We start from the raw sequence: 19,356 nt of genomic DNA, 5'->3' as shown, positions 1-19,356 counted from the left end.
TAAAAAAGGTAGCTGAAGCAAGCATCTGCTTCCCAATATGATCCATAGTCCGAGACTCCTTATCAAGGGGATGGATCGAGGAACTATCCTGAGTGAGTTCCCTCTTGGTGGCTGCCGCCACCACCATAGCATCTACCGGGGAACCCTTACTCCAAGCCGTACTATCCACGGGGGGACTGAGAATCCTGTCTGGCCTCCTGGGGATGGGCTCTACAGTGTCCTGTTCCTTCCATGCCCTAGTAGTGATGAGGTCAACCAGGGGGTTGGACGGAGGGGACACCCAAGAGGTAGACAGGCCTGTGTCGAACACCTCCAGAAACACAGACTCATCCGAGGAAGGCTTTTGGGCTGACCACCCCCCTTTCAGGCAAAGCATTTCCATAATGTCTCCAAAGGAGATGTCATCGGGGGTGACCTGGGGGAACCTTCCCCTTCTTCCAAATTGGTGTCCTCCGTGAGGGACTCAGGGGAGTCCAAGTGCCTCCTCTTACACTTATGTTTGTGAGGGACCTCCTCGGTGGGACTGTCCGAGGAGGGCTCACGAACAGGGCAGTGTTTCACCAGTGGAACGGGCTGGGGTGTCAAAGCAGGCTGTCCCTGGGACTGGATGATGGAAGACAAGCCCAGCTGCAAGGGAGTGGGGGCTGGATCCGAAGAAAGAGTAGGGGGTCTCAAACCTCTTGAGAGAACGCTCTCCACCACGTCGAAAGCCGAGGGTGAACCAATCTCTCTGGGCTCCGTGGTTACCACCCTCAGACCCGGCGTGGGTATCGGTGTCGGAGCCGAAGCGCTCGGACCCGAGTGGGAAGTGTGCGCCGACCGAAATGGAGTCGAAGACACACTGGCCCCCCTGGATCCGATGCATGGCTCACGGCTCAGAAAATTCGGATCCGAAAGGATCTGACAAACTCGAGGGCATGGCCATCGTCGAGGTAACTATAACTGTCAGCGCCGACACCCCGGCTCTGGGACTCCTCAGATCCGACGGCTCCGAAACCCGATAATGGATCAGAGAAGGAGCTATCGGGGCAAAAAGTGGGGCTGAACTCCCACCCGGAGGGTGGGGGAGGCAGCAGCACTCCCATCTGCATCTGGGTTTGGAGGAAACAACGCATCATCCGGTCCATATCAGTGGAGAGACTGCGGGTCGACCTAGAAGAGGCCGCCGAAGCTGGCCGGGAGGGCTGCCGCAACGACCTCGAAGATAGTCGGGCCTCCTCCTCTGGCTCCGGTGAGAAGCGTGGAAAATGGAGCCAAGGGGAGGAAGGCCCGGAAATCTTCTGAGGTGAGGAGAGCAGCTTGGCAGGCGGGGCCCGAGGGGGCAGAGTCGGCCCGCCGCTTGTGGCTCCTATGCCTCTCTCTCTCCCTCTCTCTCTCCTTCTCCCTTTCTCTCTCTCTCCCCTCCTTCTTCTCCTTCCTAGAGTCCCTCTCTCCCTGAGAAGAAATGGGAGGTTGAGTCCCAGCCAGGGGAGAGGGAACAACAGGCTGAACAGCCGCAGCCACGGCTGTAGCCACTGAGGGAGAGGAGGAGAAAGCCGACTCTGAGGGTAGAAGACCCGCCAGAATCAGCTTATTCCTCCTATCCCTCAGGGCCCGGGGGTTAAAAGGTGCACAAATTTGGCAGCCCGAAGACAAGTGTGATACCCCCAGGCAGAGGACGCACTGAGTGTGGCCATCCGCTGGGGAAAGCTTATGACCACACTCAGTGCACTTAGAAAAAATGGCCTTAGAGGCCTCAGCCATAATCCCAAAAGAAAACACACGCGCCTCACACAAACACCTAAGGGGGGGGGAGTATTATGCTTCAAACTAAGAGGAACTGTAAAGGGGTTTAAACTAAGGAGTTACCTGTTCACACACACAAAAACTAATAAGATTTTAAGAAACTTTTCTTACTCACAGATCGCCTAAAGCTAGGAGCTCGAGAAAACCGTGCTTGACAAAGCCGCGGCAAACAAGATCTGGGGAATGGAAGGAGGTGGCAGGGCATTACGGGTAAGGGGGAGGAGCTTGGAGCTCAGATCTCTAACTTGGAAAGCTGCCAGCTCGGATCCAGGTCGGATCCGATACCCACAGGTTAATGATCAAATGAAGTTTCCTACTTCAGATAAGCTGTTTCCACTTCATATGTTGCAAGTGGTGGTACTCTTCAAAAACAGATGGGAATCACAGAGAGACCTCGGTACTCATGTGAACAACTCTCTCTCCCATTTGATCATCATTTTTCCACTATAGTCAGAAAATCCTTTTACCCAACCCAGTTAAGTTCCAAGAGAATATCTTCAACATCCAAAGTCATCGTAGTACCATTGTAATCTTCCCTTATCAGCTCCATCATCAAATACAAGGCCCCAATGCTATGTACAAATCCAAGCATATTACTCAACTGGAAAAGTCACAGATTTTTAACCAAAAATAAAATAAAATAAAATAAATAAATGCTTTAAATCCTTCATTTATCCCAACAGATTAGCACACCTCTCCTTAGACTAAGTAGCTTACCGACTACACCAAGGCAAGCTTTCAGACTCATTGGAAGGATAGGTTCCAACTCATCATATTATCATCTTATGGAATAAGTTACCACTACATGCCAGTAAAGTACTGCTTGTCTATCTTTAACCCTAGTCTTGATGACTGAATGGGTAAACAAATTTACACAAGGGTTATCACATATGGTCTTGACTGATTTGGGAGGTGGGTACTTTTACGCACTCAAAGAGTGACAAGAACTTTTAAATGTGTGTCTACTTAAGGATGTAGATGGCTATGGTTCACACAATCACTCGCCTACTATTGTCCCCATGCTGTTATGGCCAGGGTAGAGCAGTGATCTCAGTAGACCATTTTCATATTCAGCCCAGGATTTGCAACCTTGAGTACAGCAGTTAAGCAAAACATAACAGTAAAGTTTACATAACAAGGAATTTACAGTTTGTCAACAGTTTTAAGGAACATCTTCCTGTTAATATTTGCATTTGAAGACATTTACAGAGTACAAACTAGAAACATTAGAAGTTGTACTAACATATCCAGACAGACTATGACACAGCAAATAAATGAAAGGCATATGGAAGCAGGGTAGGAAAGGTGAAGGCAGATGTGTCGGGTAGCAGGTGATTAAGAATGATGAGAGTTAGAACGGGAAGTACAGTACAGTAAAAAAAAGATGTAACGTTATGTAGGAGTACAGACAGTGAGAGTACAGGGAGGATTACAGGAGTTGTACGGAATTCTCCAGATTAAGTGAAGCTGATGCTGGGGAGGCATCCGCATTGTGCCTGTTTAAATATATAGTTTTTAAATTGTTAAGTGCCTTGTTGCAAAGGAAGAGCCAGAAAAAATGTCAATTTAGTCACCTTTGATAATGCTTGAAAGGAAATACGACAGCCGAGTCAGCAGTGGGAAGGGTTAACACCAGTGCCTATACAAGCTCTTTCGTGCAATCATACAAAGAACAGCAGCAAACAAGCAATTCACAATAAAAGCCATATCTCACCAATGCTGTATATTTATACTTTTTAAAATCTGACATTCTGATTTTCTTAGCTGTTCACAACAGAATACAAAATAGTACAATCTACATCAATACGAGTCCGGAATGAAAAATGACAAAGATTTCAAGAAAGGGAAACTGAAAATAGATCATAATACCAGCTATAGTGTTGAGAAACATAAGGTATTCAAAGTTGGAAATTTCTCTGCGTTGCCATCTCTGTGTCATGTTTGAAGCTTTGAAGAGCTGGCGTGGAGTGGCCAGAGAGATACGTCTGCAAGAAAAATAGGCATACACGTTACAAGGCAGATGTTAAGAACAAAGTTTTACAGATATAAGACTATGGCAACCCCTATTCCTCAAAACACTAGCACTCTTACTTTGAATAGCTTGCCTATACCCACAACATAACTTAGTTAAAATCAGTTCATGGAATCTAAATAGGATGAGTTTGTCAGTAGGCATCCTCACTTTTGTTCACATACTATACCAGTGGACAGATAAACTCAATAAAAAGTGAGAAAAGAAACAATGAAACATATACTAGAGCCTGCTGGATTAGAACATACACAGTTTAAAAAGAAGACCCACCATCTTACGTTACTTAGCAGTTACAGAATCACATCCAATTTATGTCAACAGATAAAGACCACTTAAACTCACCTACCTTGTCCATTACGGCACTTAAGAGATGACCTTGCAGTTCTTATTTACATCACATTAAACAGTGACGAAATGGTGATGGTTGTCTTTTACACAGCATTGGACATTTGAGTACAATTCTCTACTATCATTTCAATGAAATTAAATTTCATATACAACCCTTAAAAGTGTTATTTATTACTTGTCATTGATGATCTATTCTACCATATCTTTCCTTTTAAAGTTCAGGGATCTCAAACTCATGGCCCACAGGTCTCAAGCAATCAACACATCACAAAAATTTTAGACGAAGGAAGCTATTACACTACATTCCTAACTGCATGGACATCTTTACTTTTGTTATGGCGGTTGCTGCCTTCTGCAAGTTTGACAGTCCTCATACAGCCATCAGAGTTTGAGACCCCTCTTTAAACCTTTTGCCTTAAATATGAATCAGTAAAACAAAACCAAACTTCCTCCCACTGTCTCTGTTTTTCTTCTTCCTCTATTAAAATATTTAACCTTTAAACTCACATCATAATTTACATGTTTTCATTCATTTATTTAACTTGAGAACAAGGTCCCTTTTTGGGCACAACCTGGCCACAAGAACACTGAGGGTAAAGTTTGCCTTTCAGGTGACTTGATGGCTATCTGTCCTGAGTCTAAAGTTAAATATGTTTTTTTCCTAGATGGGGAACCAAAACATGCCATAGGAGCTAAGACTATGGCAGCTGCCATCGAACCTACAGCCTGAAGGACAAATCTGGCTGGAGGCACAGGATGAAGCAGAATTTGCTGTACCTGTAACTTTATTGTATCTATACAATGTGTAAGCAGAGTGGCAATCTGACTTACTGGGTTCAACTGGACACCGATGAACTCCAGGTTCTGTACTGATTGTAGTTTGGATTTGGAGATGCTGATTGTAATGCCTAGTGTTTGACAAAGCTGGAGCAAATAGTCCCTGTACTGTTCTAAGAGATACCCGGTTGGAGCGGTGAGGAGCCAGTAGTCTAAATATAGAAACACTCGGAATCCCAGCATTCTTAGGTGAGTGGCTACCACTGTCATACACTTGGTTAACACCCTGGAGGCTGTGTTGACATGAAAGGGCAGGGCTCTGAACTGACAGTGACTAGCTCCCAACAGAAAGTGCAGATATCTTTGGGAGTGACTATCTTGATGTGGATGTGATATTACATGTCCTGAAGATCGAGTGAGCATATCCAATCATCCTTGCACAAAAATGGCAGGATGGACTGAACTGTTACCATTTGGAATTTTGACTTCTTCAAAAATTGGTTCAGACTGCTTAGATCCAGAACTAGTCTCAGGTCCCCTGTCTTTTTCGGCACTAAAAAGAACCTTGGGTATGTTCCAAATCCTGTTTGGTCTGATGGGACCTCCAGGATGACTCTTTTGTCCAGTTGCTTTTGAATCTCTTGAGCTGCAGATTCTCTCTGACTGGGTAGGACATCAGGAAGCTTTTTTCTCTTGGGTGGGGGAATCTAGAAAAATGGTACAAAATAACTTCTGGATATTATTTTTAGCACTCAAGAATCTTTTGTTGTAGGAAGAATTCTACACTTTGCTGAAGACAACTGCATTGATGGAAATAAAAATCAAAGAACTATGAATCTATCCCAGGCCATTGGTAAATAATCCTTGGAAGAAAGTTATATCTTTGTTGGACACACTGCAATAATCAAAACTGTATCTCTGATAACTGATCTGTTTATTCTATATTTAATAACATATAGTGTATATAATTGAAAGTCAGGCTATTGTAAATACTGTATATAGTTGTTTAAAATGATGTTTAAAAATGTTATTTTAATTGAAAATAAAAAAATATTTGAAAAAAAAAAAATCTTTTGTTAAAAGAGCTCAGGAGTCTAGGTGCAAGTGCCGTAAGGATCTATCTGGAAAGGAATCTCGGAAACCCTGTTTTTGCAGGCATCCTCTGCTGTGAGGCTGGCATCTTCCATTCAAGCTCCCCCCTCTGCCTCTGGAGGAGTTGTCCCCGGGTGAGTCCTGGAAAGAACCCTGGGATTTTCAGAAACACGTTTTCTTGCCACCTCTCTGATTCAGTGAAAAAGATCGTTCAGGGGTAGAAAAACAAATCCCTATGGCATAAGGTGTCTTTTCATCCTGTTCACTGCAGGTGAGCATTTCTTTAACAGAAGGGTCAAACAAGGACATTCCATCAAAAGGAGCATTGATGAAATGAGACTTGAAAGGTTCCACAAAATCACAAACCTGTAGACAGGCATGTCTCCATAAAGCAATGCCTGAATTGGCAGTCCGTGAGGTACCCTCTGTAGCATTGGATATTAACTGCATGGGCACAATGAAAATGGATAATACAGTAGCCAGTTGTGAGGATGATCTTTTATAGTCCTCCACAGACATGGCCTCAAAGAGGGATCTGGAGAGCACCTTGGTCAAATCCCTATACAGACTTGTAAAGTGCACTAAATAATTCAGGGACCTCAAGGCAAAGGTAGATGAAGCAAATATGTGCTTTCTAAATCTGGCAAACATCCTCAACTCCCTATTAGGTGGCTGGACAGAAGAGCTAGCTCCTTTTTTGTGGCTGCCACCACAACCCTGGTATCAACAGGGACTCCTTTGCTCCAATGGTATCTGTCTTTATGTGGTGCCAACATTTTGTTTGGACAAGGGGGGGGGGTTAGTTCAACAAAGTCCAGTTCCTTCCATGCCCAGTGAGAGACTAGGTTGATAGGCTCATCAGCTGGGAGAGTCACCCAAGGCGTAGATGGGCTTGAACCAAAAGCTTCCAGAAATACTGACTCCTGAGAGGAGGGTGAATCTGAGGATCATCCACCTTTATGCTTCAGAATTTCCAGAATGTCTCCAAATTAAACATCTTGCGGAGATCTGGGGGACCTTTCTCCTCCTTCGAAGTCCATATCCACTGTGAGAGATACCACAGGGGAATCTACATGCCTCCTTTTGCATTTTCTCTTATGGGGAGTCTCCTCAGTGGGATGCTCTGGGGAGGTACCTGACAAGAGGGGAAGTTCCTCAAAACTTGGCACCATTTGTCCCTGTGGAGTAGATGTGATGGGATCAGAGTTCAGACCCACTGGAGGAATAGGTGTAGGATCCAAGGAAGAGTGAGAGATCAGATCTCTTGGATGAGAGAAAACCCTCTCCACTACCTTTAAGCCGGACAGACTGGGAGAAGCTGTGACCAGTCGCACCATAGCTGAAACTTCTGAAGCAGCCCAGCCTTGACCCAGTCACAATCCATGCCTCGAGGAGGAAGCTGGACCTAAGCTATCTAGAGCTGAGGCTCTGAGGAGCAAGTACAAGTTCAACAACATCGGAGTAGAATCCAGTCCTCTGTATCAGACACTGATGCTTCAGCTCCAGGACTCATCCCAATCCATAGGAATAAGAGTACAACCAGTCAAGAAAACTGAGTCAAAGACCTGTCTGTCTTTGGCTCTGACACAAACTGTCTCCGGACTCTTGGATCCGAGGGCTCCGAAGCCGTAGGATGGATTGAAGAAAGAGATATTACTACATGGGAAGCGGAAGGAAGGCTCACAGATCCAATGAGAGATGGAAGCAGTATAACCTTCATCTGAAATTGAGCTCTGAGGAACTTCATTATCCTATCCAAGTCAGTCTCAGAAATACTTCTGGAGGATCTGACAGACAAGGTAGTGGTCCGTGTCATCCAGTGCTGCCATGGTTTATTTTGAAGGAATGGAGCCGAGGAGACAACAGATCATTTGTGATCATGGATGAGCAAGTTCAAGGAGACTTTAAAAAACTAGAGGTAGGATACAAGGTTTTCGGATCCAAGAGCTGTTTTATGAGATGTAGTATAATAATCATATCCATGTGTTTAGGATCAATAGTTTCCTTTTAGGATCTGAAGAAGTCAGATTCAAACATATTCAGATTTTCTGCGAAGGCTCTGAAGTTGTAGTGGCAGGAGGAGTCTTCAGTTATTAGGCAGGAGACCTCTTTCTAGTCTCCAAAGGAGTTTTTGAATGCTTACTTGGGGTTTGAGCCCCAGATGATGAAGACAGGGGCAGCAGCTCCGTAAGGACCAATCTGTTTCTTCTATCCACAACAACTCTAGAGTTAAAGGCAGCACAGATGGAACAATTAGTATTCAGGTGTGCCGCTCCAAGGCAATAAACACATTACCTGTGGGCATCGGAATTTGGAATTTTGTGCCCAAAGGAAGTGCATTTTTTTAAAACCTGTTGGCTTCTCAGCCATAACTAAATTGGCACAAGAACCCTTCACAGATCCCTGGCCCTCAGAGTAACAGTGTGTGAACCACCAATGCTTAGTCTCCTAAAGGGACATTTTGAAGTCCTCTACTCATCTACTCTGAAACATCAGCTGGAATGTTGTCCTCCCTGCAAAAAGAACTCCTCACCAAGAACTACATTCAACCACTGGAAATCTTGCTGCTGCTTGTCTCAACGTATGTATTCCAAATATTATACCCCAAACAGAGCTACTTACCTCTCTTTGTCAATATATAACAATGTACTAGGGACCATAGGAACTGTAAGAGCAGCCTATTATCCTGCCAGTGGCTTGCACATTCACCTCGGTTGCCTACCCCCCAGCTCTCTTCATATGCCCAACCCCTTAACTCCTATCTTAGTTTGCACCCCTATACACTGTATAGTCTTAACTAGTGTTCCAGGACTACAGTTATCCTCCTCCTCCATGTTACTCTGCCTGCCTTCTTCTTTACCATTCAGGTTTTACCCACTTCTGCTGTTATCTCCCCTCTGGACCATTTCTCTCTCTCAGCTGCTCTACTCACCCTCGTTAGCCTACTTTCTTAAGGCCCACCATTTGCCCTCGCTATGCTTGGGCTCACTCTGCTCCTTACCTGGGTCTATATTATTTCTTCGACAGCTTAGGTTGTCGAATGCTTAATGATCGACACCCAAGCGTCAAAGTTTCAAAAGAGCGAATGGCCATATACGTGAATTCGCTAGGCTGTCCGGAAATAAAATTAACTTTTCAACCTCCCCACACCCCCCCTAACTAAATATACCAACACTGACATTGCTCTACATTGGGGAAAGGGCAAATCCCAGATAACGGCCAAGCAAATTCTTTCCCCAGAGTATTTTCAATAATAACTTCCACACCTCTCTTATCCAGGGTTCTGTAATACACTTTGCAGATGACTCAGCTATCATCTGCACTGCCAACTCTACATCTGAGCTTATCTCACTGACCCAAAATGCCTTCTCATCCACTGAAACCTGGATGGCCAACAACCACTTTGCCCTTAACCCCAACAAAACTAAGATTCTACTGTTCACCCCAAAGAAAACCAGCCCCATAAATAAGTCTAAATTCATCATATATTCCCAAAACAAAACCATCATAGAGGTTGTCTCCCATACAAAACTACTAGGTTTTACCTTAAATGAAAACCTAACTTTTGACATCCATGTTCACAACAATGTCAAAAAGACCCTTCAAAACTGGGCACCCTTTACACACAAACCCTTTCTTAATCACTCTACAAAACAAACCCTTGCTTCAATGTTTCTTCCCCCTTCTCACCTATATGGTGCTCCCCTCCTTACCAATATTCCAGCCTCTCTGAAAACAAAAATTGAGACCTGTTACAATAAAATTGCCAAGTTTGCAACTAATGCAAAATACTCCTCTCATCACGGCTCCGCCCTACACACTGAATTGGCTTGAACTCCCACATTACCTTACATATTTGGATTTAACTATAGCACGCAAAATTATCTATAAACCATTGGATTGCCCAACCCTTACTCTTGTGCTAACTCTTTATCAACCAAACAGACCACTCAGGTCTAAAAAACAATGTCTCTTACAAGTACAAAAAAAAAACTTCCAGCTGGACAAATGCTTTAGTCTTCTCTGTTGCCAAACACTGGAATGCCCTCCCATCATCTATCAGGGCACTAGCAATGCTTCCTCTTTCAGTCTCTACACCAGCACCTATCCACTTTATGGCACTGCTCATGCTCCACTTCTCACCCTCCCAAATTCTGATTCCCCAAACTCAAATCTAGGTCTCCTTCTATACAAACTTTTCCACCCCCTAATATATATATATCAAGGGAATTATCATCTATAACCCCCTTAATGACAATAACTCAAACTGTACCACTAACACTGTACTTATGCTCACTCTCATTCCTCTTATTGTAAACTCGGCAGTGCATATGCACACACACACACACACACACACACACACACACATATGTTAGTCTACAACTATCTCTTAGTACACCTAACTTACACACCTTATGTGTATATTTAACTGCATTAATTATACTTACTGTAAGTAATGTTACATTGAGCCTCCACCTACACTCAAAGTGACTTAAAACCGGTTTATCATCAAACCTTCTGAATTGTATCACTGACTATTTTAACTATGGCTGTAAATTTTCTTTCTTTCTAATTTTTTTCATTGTGATTTTGATTTATGTACATCTTTATGCTGGAGCTTTTCTCCCCAGTCCTCTACTGAAAATGGGTTCACTTTGGCCCAGTGGACTTTCCTGGTAAACAAATGCAAATAAATAAATAATAAACAAAAAGATAAGATTATTTTTTAAGTGGTAAACTACCAACAATGGTAGGATTAGTGCCCTTAAAAGGATAGGAAAATGAGGGAGTACAGGAAAGAACTGGTACCAACAATACTACACAGAGTACCAAAAAAGGTAGGAAAAGGAGGCAGTAAAAGACTAACACAGCGAAAATTGAAAACTCAGAAGGAGAGGAAGGATGACAAAAAAAGGTTTTGAAGATAAGATATCCCTACAAAACAGCTACTCACAAATACTCTTAATGATTGAGAAAGGCTTCTGAGAGACGACCCTCATCCATGTGAGATGGCGGCAAATGAGATCTGGGTTATTGTAGGCTAGCTGGAGCATTATGGGTAGAGGGAGGAGCTCGGGAGTTGGATTCGTAATTCTGAGATATGCAGCTAAGTCAGATCTGAAGTTGGATTCTTAACCCATAAACTGATGAAGAATGAAAAGGACATCATTAGATAATATATTTTTGTTTTAAGTTCAAGGAATTATAGGTTCATAGGTAGGTACTAGGCTATTGGCTCTAGGGCCTATATAAGCCTAGCCAACAAGGTACCCTGGCTTGTGCCACCCAAGAAAATTATTTTCCTTTGCCCCTTTCAAGCAGAGCCAGAGGTGATCCCCAGGGTGAATTTCCTATTTCCCATGCAATCATCAAGATTTTTCTTGAAGACTACTAATGAGGAGCTTTGTTTGATATAGACAGGTAGCTTGTTCCAGAGTATGAGAAGTCCCTGGGACAGGAATCTATCCCTCCAGCATGTTCTGTTTATTGTGGTGACAAGGTTTAGGTCCCTAGAGCGTGTAGCTCGGAGGGATTTGGATTCTTTACGTGGAGCATGTCCAACAGCTCTGGGTTTGACATAGCTTTGTATGTTAGGCAGTTTATTATAACTAAGAAGGAAGTTATATTCCTGTAGGTACCTAGCTGCAAAACTAATGCCTCTACCTGATTTCTGATGATGTCAGCACCATGTAAAACTGCATTTTTTTGGCAACTCAGTTATCACTTTGATGATCTTTGTTGAAAACCCGAATTAACAACCTTTCTTAATTGTATGCTATATAACACAGAGGGCTGTAGCTGTCGGGACTGCCCATTTACTTTGATATCCTGTAAATCTACTCACAAAAAGAATAAAATTTCTAAAGTTCCTATGGCCGCTCCACATGACTATCAGTACTTGTACACTATCATTGAAGAATACTCACCTCAATCACCATTAGCTATAGTAAAAATGGAAACAAAAAGATGTAATCCTTAATGTTCTAAATGCAAAAAATAAATGCTACCATAGCAGAATACATCTCCACGTCAGACACGATGACTGGAGACAAGGAAACAGTGATTTCAGCACACTTGGATCAACTGTAAGCCTAATATTCGAAGATCAAGGAAATATAATAGCTTTTTCAATTTTCTGAATCAGGAATTAAGATCTTAGTAACCTTCAATATAAAGGCATTCCAAAAGAATCAATAGTTAAAAAATGACCAAGAACTCATAAATAATGTTTTAAAGAAGGGCAGTCCCTCTGCAACCCCCTCATATGATCACTCTAACCTTAAAACTTTAGCCTCTAAATTTACTACAGTTGAGGTCACACAATTTCAGAGTAAAGGAAGAAGGTATAAAACAAAAACTCACCTCTTCCTTCCTTTTACACTTCTGAAAAGAAAATACAGTAACATCCTAACATACAGACAACACACACACAAATTTTCTTCAGAAATATTTTGTAACATGATCGGCTGTAATATTCCAAATATTTGCGTGCAGGGGGAGGGGGGCTTTTTCTGTGGATTCTTCAATGTGAGGGATTATGACCATGCCTCTAATCTCAGAGTACACTACCGCCAATGCTGCATCAACTTAGACAAAAGGAAATAAATTTAACTGCCTTGTGTCTGTGGTGATTCACCTCAGAAACAGTAAGTGTGAGATGTAGGGGAACAGCCCCCACATGTGTGTGGGGGGGGGGGGCAGAAAAAAATTTCGACTGAGACAGCATTTTCTTTCATACAGAGATCGTAACTTAACAGTAATGTCAGTGGCTCATCAGGTACCACACTCACCCTTTAATGCAAAAATATCGGAAAGTTGTGGATTCTTTTCCCATCCCAAGTAACTGGATTCCTTTTCAATTAGTGACACTGCAGTGCAGCATAAAAGTGGTGATGCACTACTGAGTACACCACCCTTTTGAGTGATGCATTAAACTGAAGTCTCATCTGCTTGAGTTGGTGGGAGCTCAGATGGCTGTAAAAGATCTTACAGCACTTAACAAGATTAGGGTTTGCTTTACTTATACAACTCATATATATGCACATTATTTACACATGTTCAATATCTTACACCTTTTACATAGATCTTACACAGTCCCTTGTTTGCCTTTTAATATTTTTGCTTATTACCTTCCCCTCGTGCCACAACCATCTTTTTATTTCTAATATCACCTCATCATCACCTCTTATTTTACTATATAATAGTTCTCACCAACATCTTTTTCATATACAATATCTTGTCAAAAATGAATCTGTATTCCAATTTTTTTTATCGCACTAGCCCTCCATATTTGCTCTGCAACACCTTATTCACATTGAGTTCTTTAAACCAGTTCTAGTTACAAGTCACTTTAAAACAATGCAAAGCATCTCATTTCTTTTACATTCCAAAAAAAACAATATTGAGATGTTTCTTCCACACTGCATACATTACACATTTTCTCTTCCATTACCTTATATTTTTCATTCTCTGTAACAGACAGCTTAAAAGAATTCTTGGGTGCTCTGGCCAATTTTCCTCTAGTCAGTCGGAATACCACCTTGAGTCTTCCCTGAAAATAAGCAAATAGCCTAGTGGAACTAACCTGGCAAAGAGAAAAAGGTAAAGACAGGGTTGGCAGTAAACTGGTTCACAGGATGCCAGGTATGCAGAACAGTGCTCTAAAACACAGCCTTAGTACGGAGGAGATGTGATAATGGGTTGGGAAGCATAGCCCTATGGGGGTAAAGCAGGTTATCAATTTGTGATCAAAACACTAATTCGGATTGGCACTAATCAAAACGAAACCCTTATTAAATGTGTCAACACCCTCTTTAGCGTCTCTAAGGGTAAACTATTAATTCAGAATACTGTTATTCTCACCAAGTGGACAGACCAACTAGAAAAAAAAGAATTGGCTGGACAATGTATACTGTGGGAAAAAGACACTTTTGCTAAGAAACAAAATCACATCAGTATGGGAAGACAACTACAAGCCTAGTTTTGAGTAAAGCAAACCATAAAATAATACTAACCACATAGTAATGCACAGAAAACAAAGACAAAATAAATTTAATTCCATACTGATGTTTTAAGGGAACACAAGAACTCAAGTGATTACATAACAGCATCAATGTCAGCATCAAAATAATGTCCTCCCACTGTGAAATGATGGGCAAAATAATTACTCATTCACTACTACAGAGCAAAAGGAAAGTGCAATGGGAAACTGAAATAACTTAATATAGATGCTTAATAACTTAAGCATGGCTCTGTAACTACTTCTCCGTCAACATGTTAATAAAAGAGGCAGGGAAGTAGGGGATGGTATAATGAGTGGATTTAGCAGTGTGTATAAAAAAAAACAAAAGACAAGAATGAAATATAAAACTTGGGGCTGAAACAATATTCCTAAATAATTGGTCTTAAAAAACAAGATGCTAATTTATAGGTATATCGGTATCTGGGAAATTAGAAAAGCATATGTAGCCACACCAGTGGTATAGTGGGATAAAGCCCTGACTATGACTTAAACAAAACGAGTGAGATAAGAGGCTAAGGTGGATGAAGGTGCAGATTGGGTGATGGGTGCACCAATCATGTAAAGGGAGATAGTCGTGTTGGTGGTGGGGCCTTTCATGATTCTGGAGGAATATGGAACATGCAGAAGATGCTGTGCTGGGGAGGGTGGTTTGGAAGGCAACTCTGCACAGGGCCAGGATGCATAAGTCTCCAGAGTCAGGCCTCATTGCCTACACACTGTACGATCACATCACAAAATGGAACGGGTTACGAACATAACCTAAGAATACTGAAACCCACTGCAGCCAGCAGTTGCAGCATTTTGAGTCCACACTGTTTCTATACATCAGCCGCCTGGTTTCAGGAGAGAGTCAGGGATCCAATGTGAGTGTATGCAAAGCAGGTGATGGTCAACAGTCCTGCCTGCTTTGTCAGGGATAGCCTGCACCACTTCCCTCAGGATTTCACCATATTAGCAAAGACATTTTCTACCCCTACAGTGCCTTTTAAGGACAAATCTTTTAGGCCTTGCAACATAAATTCTAATGCAGCCTGAATGAACTTGACACTGAATAATATTAAAAGTCTGTATAAGATAATATTTACTTCCTTAATATATAGTTTTATATTTAAATATTTTTATATTAATACTTCAGGAATTGACTGGATAGTGGATGTTATGTGACAGAATTGAAGTACTATTTAAAAATGCATGAGTGAATGGATTGGCTGCATCCTGAAGGCAGCTAGTAAAAGAAGTGCTTAATACATATTTTACTTTATTTGAGTCTCTGTGTCTCTGTCAGTGCATCACTTTGATCTGCATGTCATTTTCTATCTATGTAGTATCCAAGTTTCATTCCATGTTTTGGCATTTGTGGCTATACTAGAAAATGCCCAACCTTGAGGACTTTCTTATGTGTACAACTACCTCCTTACCTGGGTTTGTTGCCTTGCATTCGTTCAGGCACTCTAGCAGTGGCGTGGGTGTAGCCCATTGTTGCTGATCTTCTTTGGTCAAGTCTGACTTTTTGGGACCTCTAGAAGTTTGGCACATTAGGCCTGTCAACAGATGCTTCTTTAAATTCTTGCAGACTCACACGCACAATTACAGTAATGCTGTCTACCCATTTTAGCTTCTGCTGTCTCCTCTTTTGTCTTTAATCCTTCCCAGCATCGGTATCTTCTCTTGTGAATATTGTTTGCTCACTGTGTCTCCAAAGTACAAAAGTTTTACTTTACCATCAGACCTTTGAGCGATTTGTCTAGCAGCTTTACTTCCTTAGGTACTGATGATCTGATCTTCCAACAATTCACATAATTCTATGGTTTTCTTTACTGCTATATATTAAAAACACTGATTTTTCAGTGCTCTGCCTTACAGTTATCGCTCACGGCCCTAGGTTATACTAGGAAAAAATACAGCTCTCACTATAAAAAAAAAAAAAAAAAAAAACAACTTTAAGAATGTGGTATTCTTGGTCTTTAAAACAATATCCTGATATGCCATAGCTTTCTTTCCAAGAAGCAAATCTCTTTAATTCTATAGTTGTAGTCACCATGTATAAAGATCTCGGAGACCAGGAAAATAAAATCGGTCAGAGCCACCACTTTTTCACCATCTATTTGCCAAGAACTAAAAGAGCTAGAAAAATATTTTTTTTAAATGATGAGCAGCAATACAGCTTTCGACATTTCATATTTTTCCTTCTTCACCTCCCTCACTTTCAACCATCAGAGTATCATTCACATATATGATGTTATTTGCTCTGAAAAATCTCCCAGTAATTATGATTCCAGTATCTGATCCATCCTAACCAGCATTTTGCATATTCAGCATACAAACTGAATCAGTAGGGTGACTCAATACTACCCTGTCACATGACTTCCTAATCATGAAGCAGTAAGTTACTCCATTTTGATTGCTGTTGCTTCTTTGGCATACGGATTCCTCAGGAGGCAAATAAGGTGACACAGCTATTTTAGTTTGTCTAAGAACGTCACAATATGTTATGTTGCACACAGTCAAAGGCTTTAGAGTAGTCTATAAAGCAGTAACACTTTTTTTATGGAACTCACTTGTCTTCCCTATTATCCATGCTGCCTCTGCCCTTTGTAAAACTAACCTGCACATCTGCAGTTCTCATTCCATACATTGCTGGAGTATTGCTTGTAGGATCTTAACGTTTACCTAACTATTATGTAAAATAAGTGCAAATGTTCAATAATTTAAGCACACTTAGGTATTGCCTTTTTGGGACGGGAATATAATTTTACCTTTTCCAATCCAATGGCTAATGCTGTGATTTCCATATTTGATGAAAAACTCCAAACAAAACTGTTAACGGCATAATTATACAAGATTTTAAACAACTTTGCTAGAATTCTGTCAGTTCCTGTGGCCTGGTTATTAGCATGGCTTTCTACGGCCAGTTTATCTTCACACTCTGGGATACCTGCTCTATGTCAAAGAATATGTCATTGTATGCATCAGTGATGTTAGAGTGCTTATTAAACGGTTCTACATATATCTGCCTACTCCTAATATCATCTGCTAGGGCCCTCCTAACTTTCTTTTTTTGATTATACCAATAAACACTGGCTCTAGATGATTGTAGCTGTTGATGTCACACCCTAAACCCATGTGCAAAAATGGAAAAAAGGGGTAGTGAATGGATGGACTTTACCAGGAAGTTTCCCTTAACAGATTTCTCTAAGTAGATTGAGAGTATCTTCATCGGCCACTTATTTCCTTCCAGTACTTTGCAATGGTCATTTAAATGACTCAATCTGCTATATACCTGAAATTTGTCATTCAGTTTGATGTACTTCCATATTTCCATTGTCTTTGGGCTCTCCTCCTTTCCTCAGCCACTTCTAAAGCATCCACATACAGCCCATTTTGCCTTGTTAGTCTTCTTTCTATTTGGAATATTTTAATTGCCAGCTTCTGGAGAATATCATGAGAATTTTTCACGTGCTCTAGCCACATGGTCGCATCCCTTAAGTTGGCTTTTCAGCTCCACTACACACTGGAAATACTGTTGAGCTAATATCCAATTTTTGGGAGGTTTCCTGGAATTCTTTAATTCATTTCCAAATTCTATTTCTATTTGGGATATTTTAATTGCCAGCTTCTGGAGAATATCATGAGAATTTTTCACGTGCTCTAGCCACATGGTCGCATCCCTTAAGTTGGCTTTTCAGCTCCACTACACACTGGAAATACTGTTGAGCTAATATCCAATTTTTGGGAGGTTTCCTGGAATTCTTTAATTCATTTCCAAATTCTGTAATAAGAAGCCAAGCCACAGACACCATCAGGTCTTGTTTTTGCTGAATATACAGAGCTCTTCCACATTTTACTGGAATGGCGAATGGCTTGTATTGCAGTCTGCTTGAGAACAAGGAGTGATTTCAACACCCTTTTATTAATTATAAGGGTTTCTCCATTTCTTCTGCAGGATTTTTGTCCCTAGCAGAACACCTGATGCTTTTTTTCTGATGTAAAAATGACACAATCCAGTTCACTTTAGTTCACTAACTCCCAAGATGCTAATGCTTATTTTTGCTATCTTGTCCTTAACCACATCAATTTGCTTTAGTTCAGTGCTTATGTTTCAACTTCCAATGAGATATAGCTCTCTGCAGCATCAGACTTTCTTTCCACCTCTCAGCAGATGGATTAAAGCCAAAGAAACCCCATCTATAGCATAACGTCTGGCACTACTCGTACGTGTCCACAGTGCTTTCCCTGTTATATGCAGGCCACCTTCAGAAAAGTGTCTCAATCTTCTGGTATTTTGACATGTGACTGGCTTTTGTCCAGACAGATTTCCTGGCAAAAATCCTGGAGTGCATTTCCATTATTCTCTCCAATGGACCATATTTACTCCAACTTGTTAGCCATGACCTTGCTCCATTCTAGGTGGCTGTAAAAGTAATAATGTACAGCTTCACTATGCCATACACTTCCCTTCACCACACTAAGGTAACGGTCCAAATAGGCGAACCATTACAAGTCCCACTACCTCATGACTCATTCTGCATGTCAATTAACTACAACTCCTGGGCCTTCTGCCAAACAAGATCAATTATCATATCACTGTGAACTACAGAACCTCTTCTATGTCTCTTGTTCACCAGGATAACTACCTCTCTCCCAGGTGGAGTCCCTAGCTACTGAACTCTATGCATTCATCCTAACTACCTATCCATAATTTTTACATAATGTATGTGGTATGTATATTATTTAATTATATATTATTTTCCATACATCATCGACACTGGAATTATCAAGTCTTATATAATTACATTTAATTGCTGTAATGTCAATGTGGAGCTTTTTCCCCAGAAATCTGAAAAAAGGTAGTCACTCATCTGGACTACCCAAGTTAACAAACAAAATAAATTAACCTGGTAAATTTGTACAACCAACAACAAATATGCACAGCAGTTCCTTAACTTTGATATAAAATCCCTTGACTAATTCATATCTTCTCTGTCTACAAGTTTGAATCTCCCTGACCTCTTTCTAACAAATATAGCCAATGCCTGCTCCACACTCAAAGTGTCTGCTTACATGCTTAAATAAGACCATCAAGGCAGTTACTTTTGCATTAAAAACAACCGGACTCTATTCACCATACTGCATTCAGGGATATCTATAAGATCAAATTCATAGCATCCTATGATGATCTAATGAAGTTTTCCAATTTACTATCCACCCCCGCACCCCTACAACAAAATCATAATCCAACTAACTTTTACCATCACCTTAGCTCTAGTACTGAAGCATTTGCCCCTATCTAACACAAGTA

The 19,356-nt window shown here is 41.3% G+C and overlaps 1 protein-coding gene across 1 annotated transcript in view; it reads right to left on the bottom strand.

Annotated features, from left to right (window-relative positions):
• LRBA (LPS responsive beige-like anchor protein) overlaps positions 1–19,356 on the bottom strand; it is a 4,045,850-nt gene that overhangs the window by 1,085,563 nt on the left and 2,940,931 nt on the right. The window contains exon 42 of the mRNA XM_044063433.1: positions 3,585–3,770. Coding sequence (XP_043919368.1) covers positions 3,585–3,770 — 186 coding nt within the window. The remainder of the gene's footprint in view (positions 1–3,584; positions 3,771–19,356) is intronic.

The sequence above is a fragment of the Protopterus annectens genome, chromosome 2.part1 (genome assembly GCF_019279795.1).
Source record: "Protopterus annectens isolate FY-2018-M chromosome 2.part1, PAN1.0, whole genome shotgun sequence".
NCBI classification, from domain to species: domain Eukaryota; kingdom Metazoa; phylum Chordata; order Ceratodontiformes; family Protopteridae; genus Protopterus; species Protopterus annectens.
This window is presented reverse-complemented; position numbering and strand designations above follow the sequence as displayed.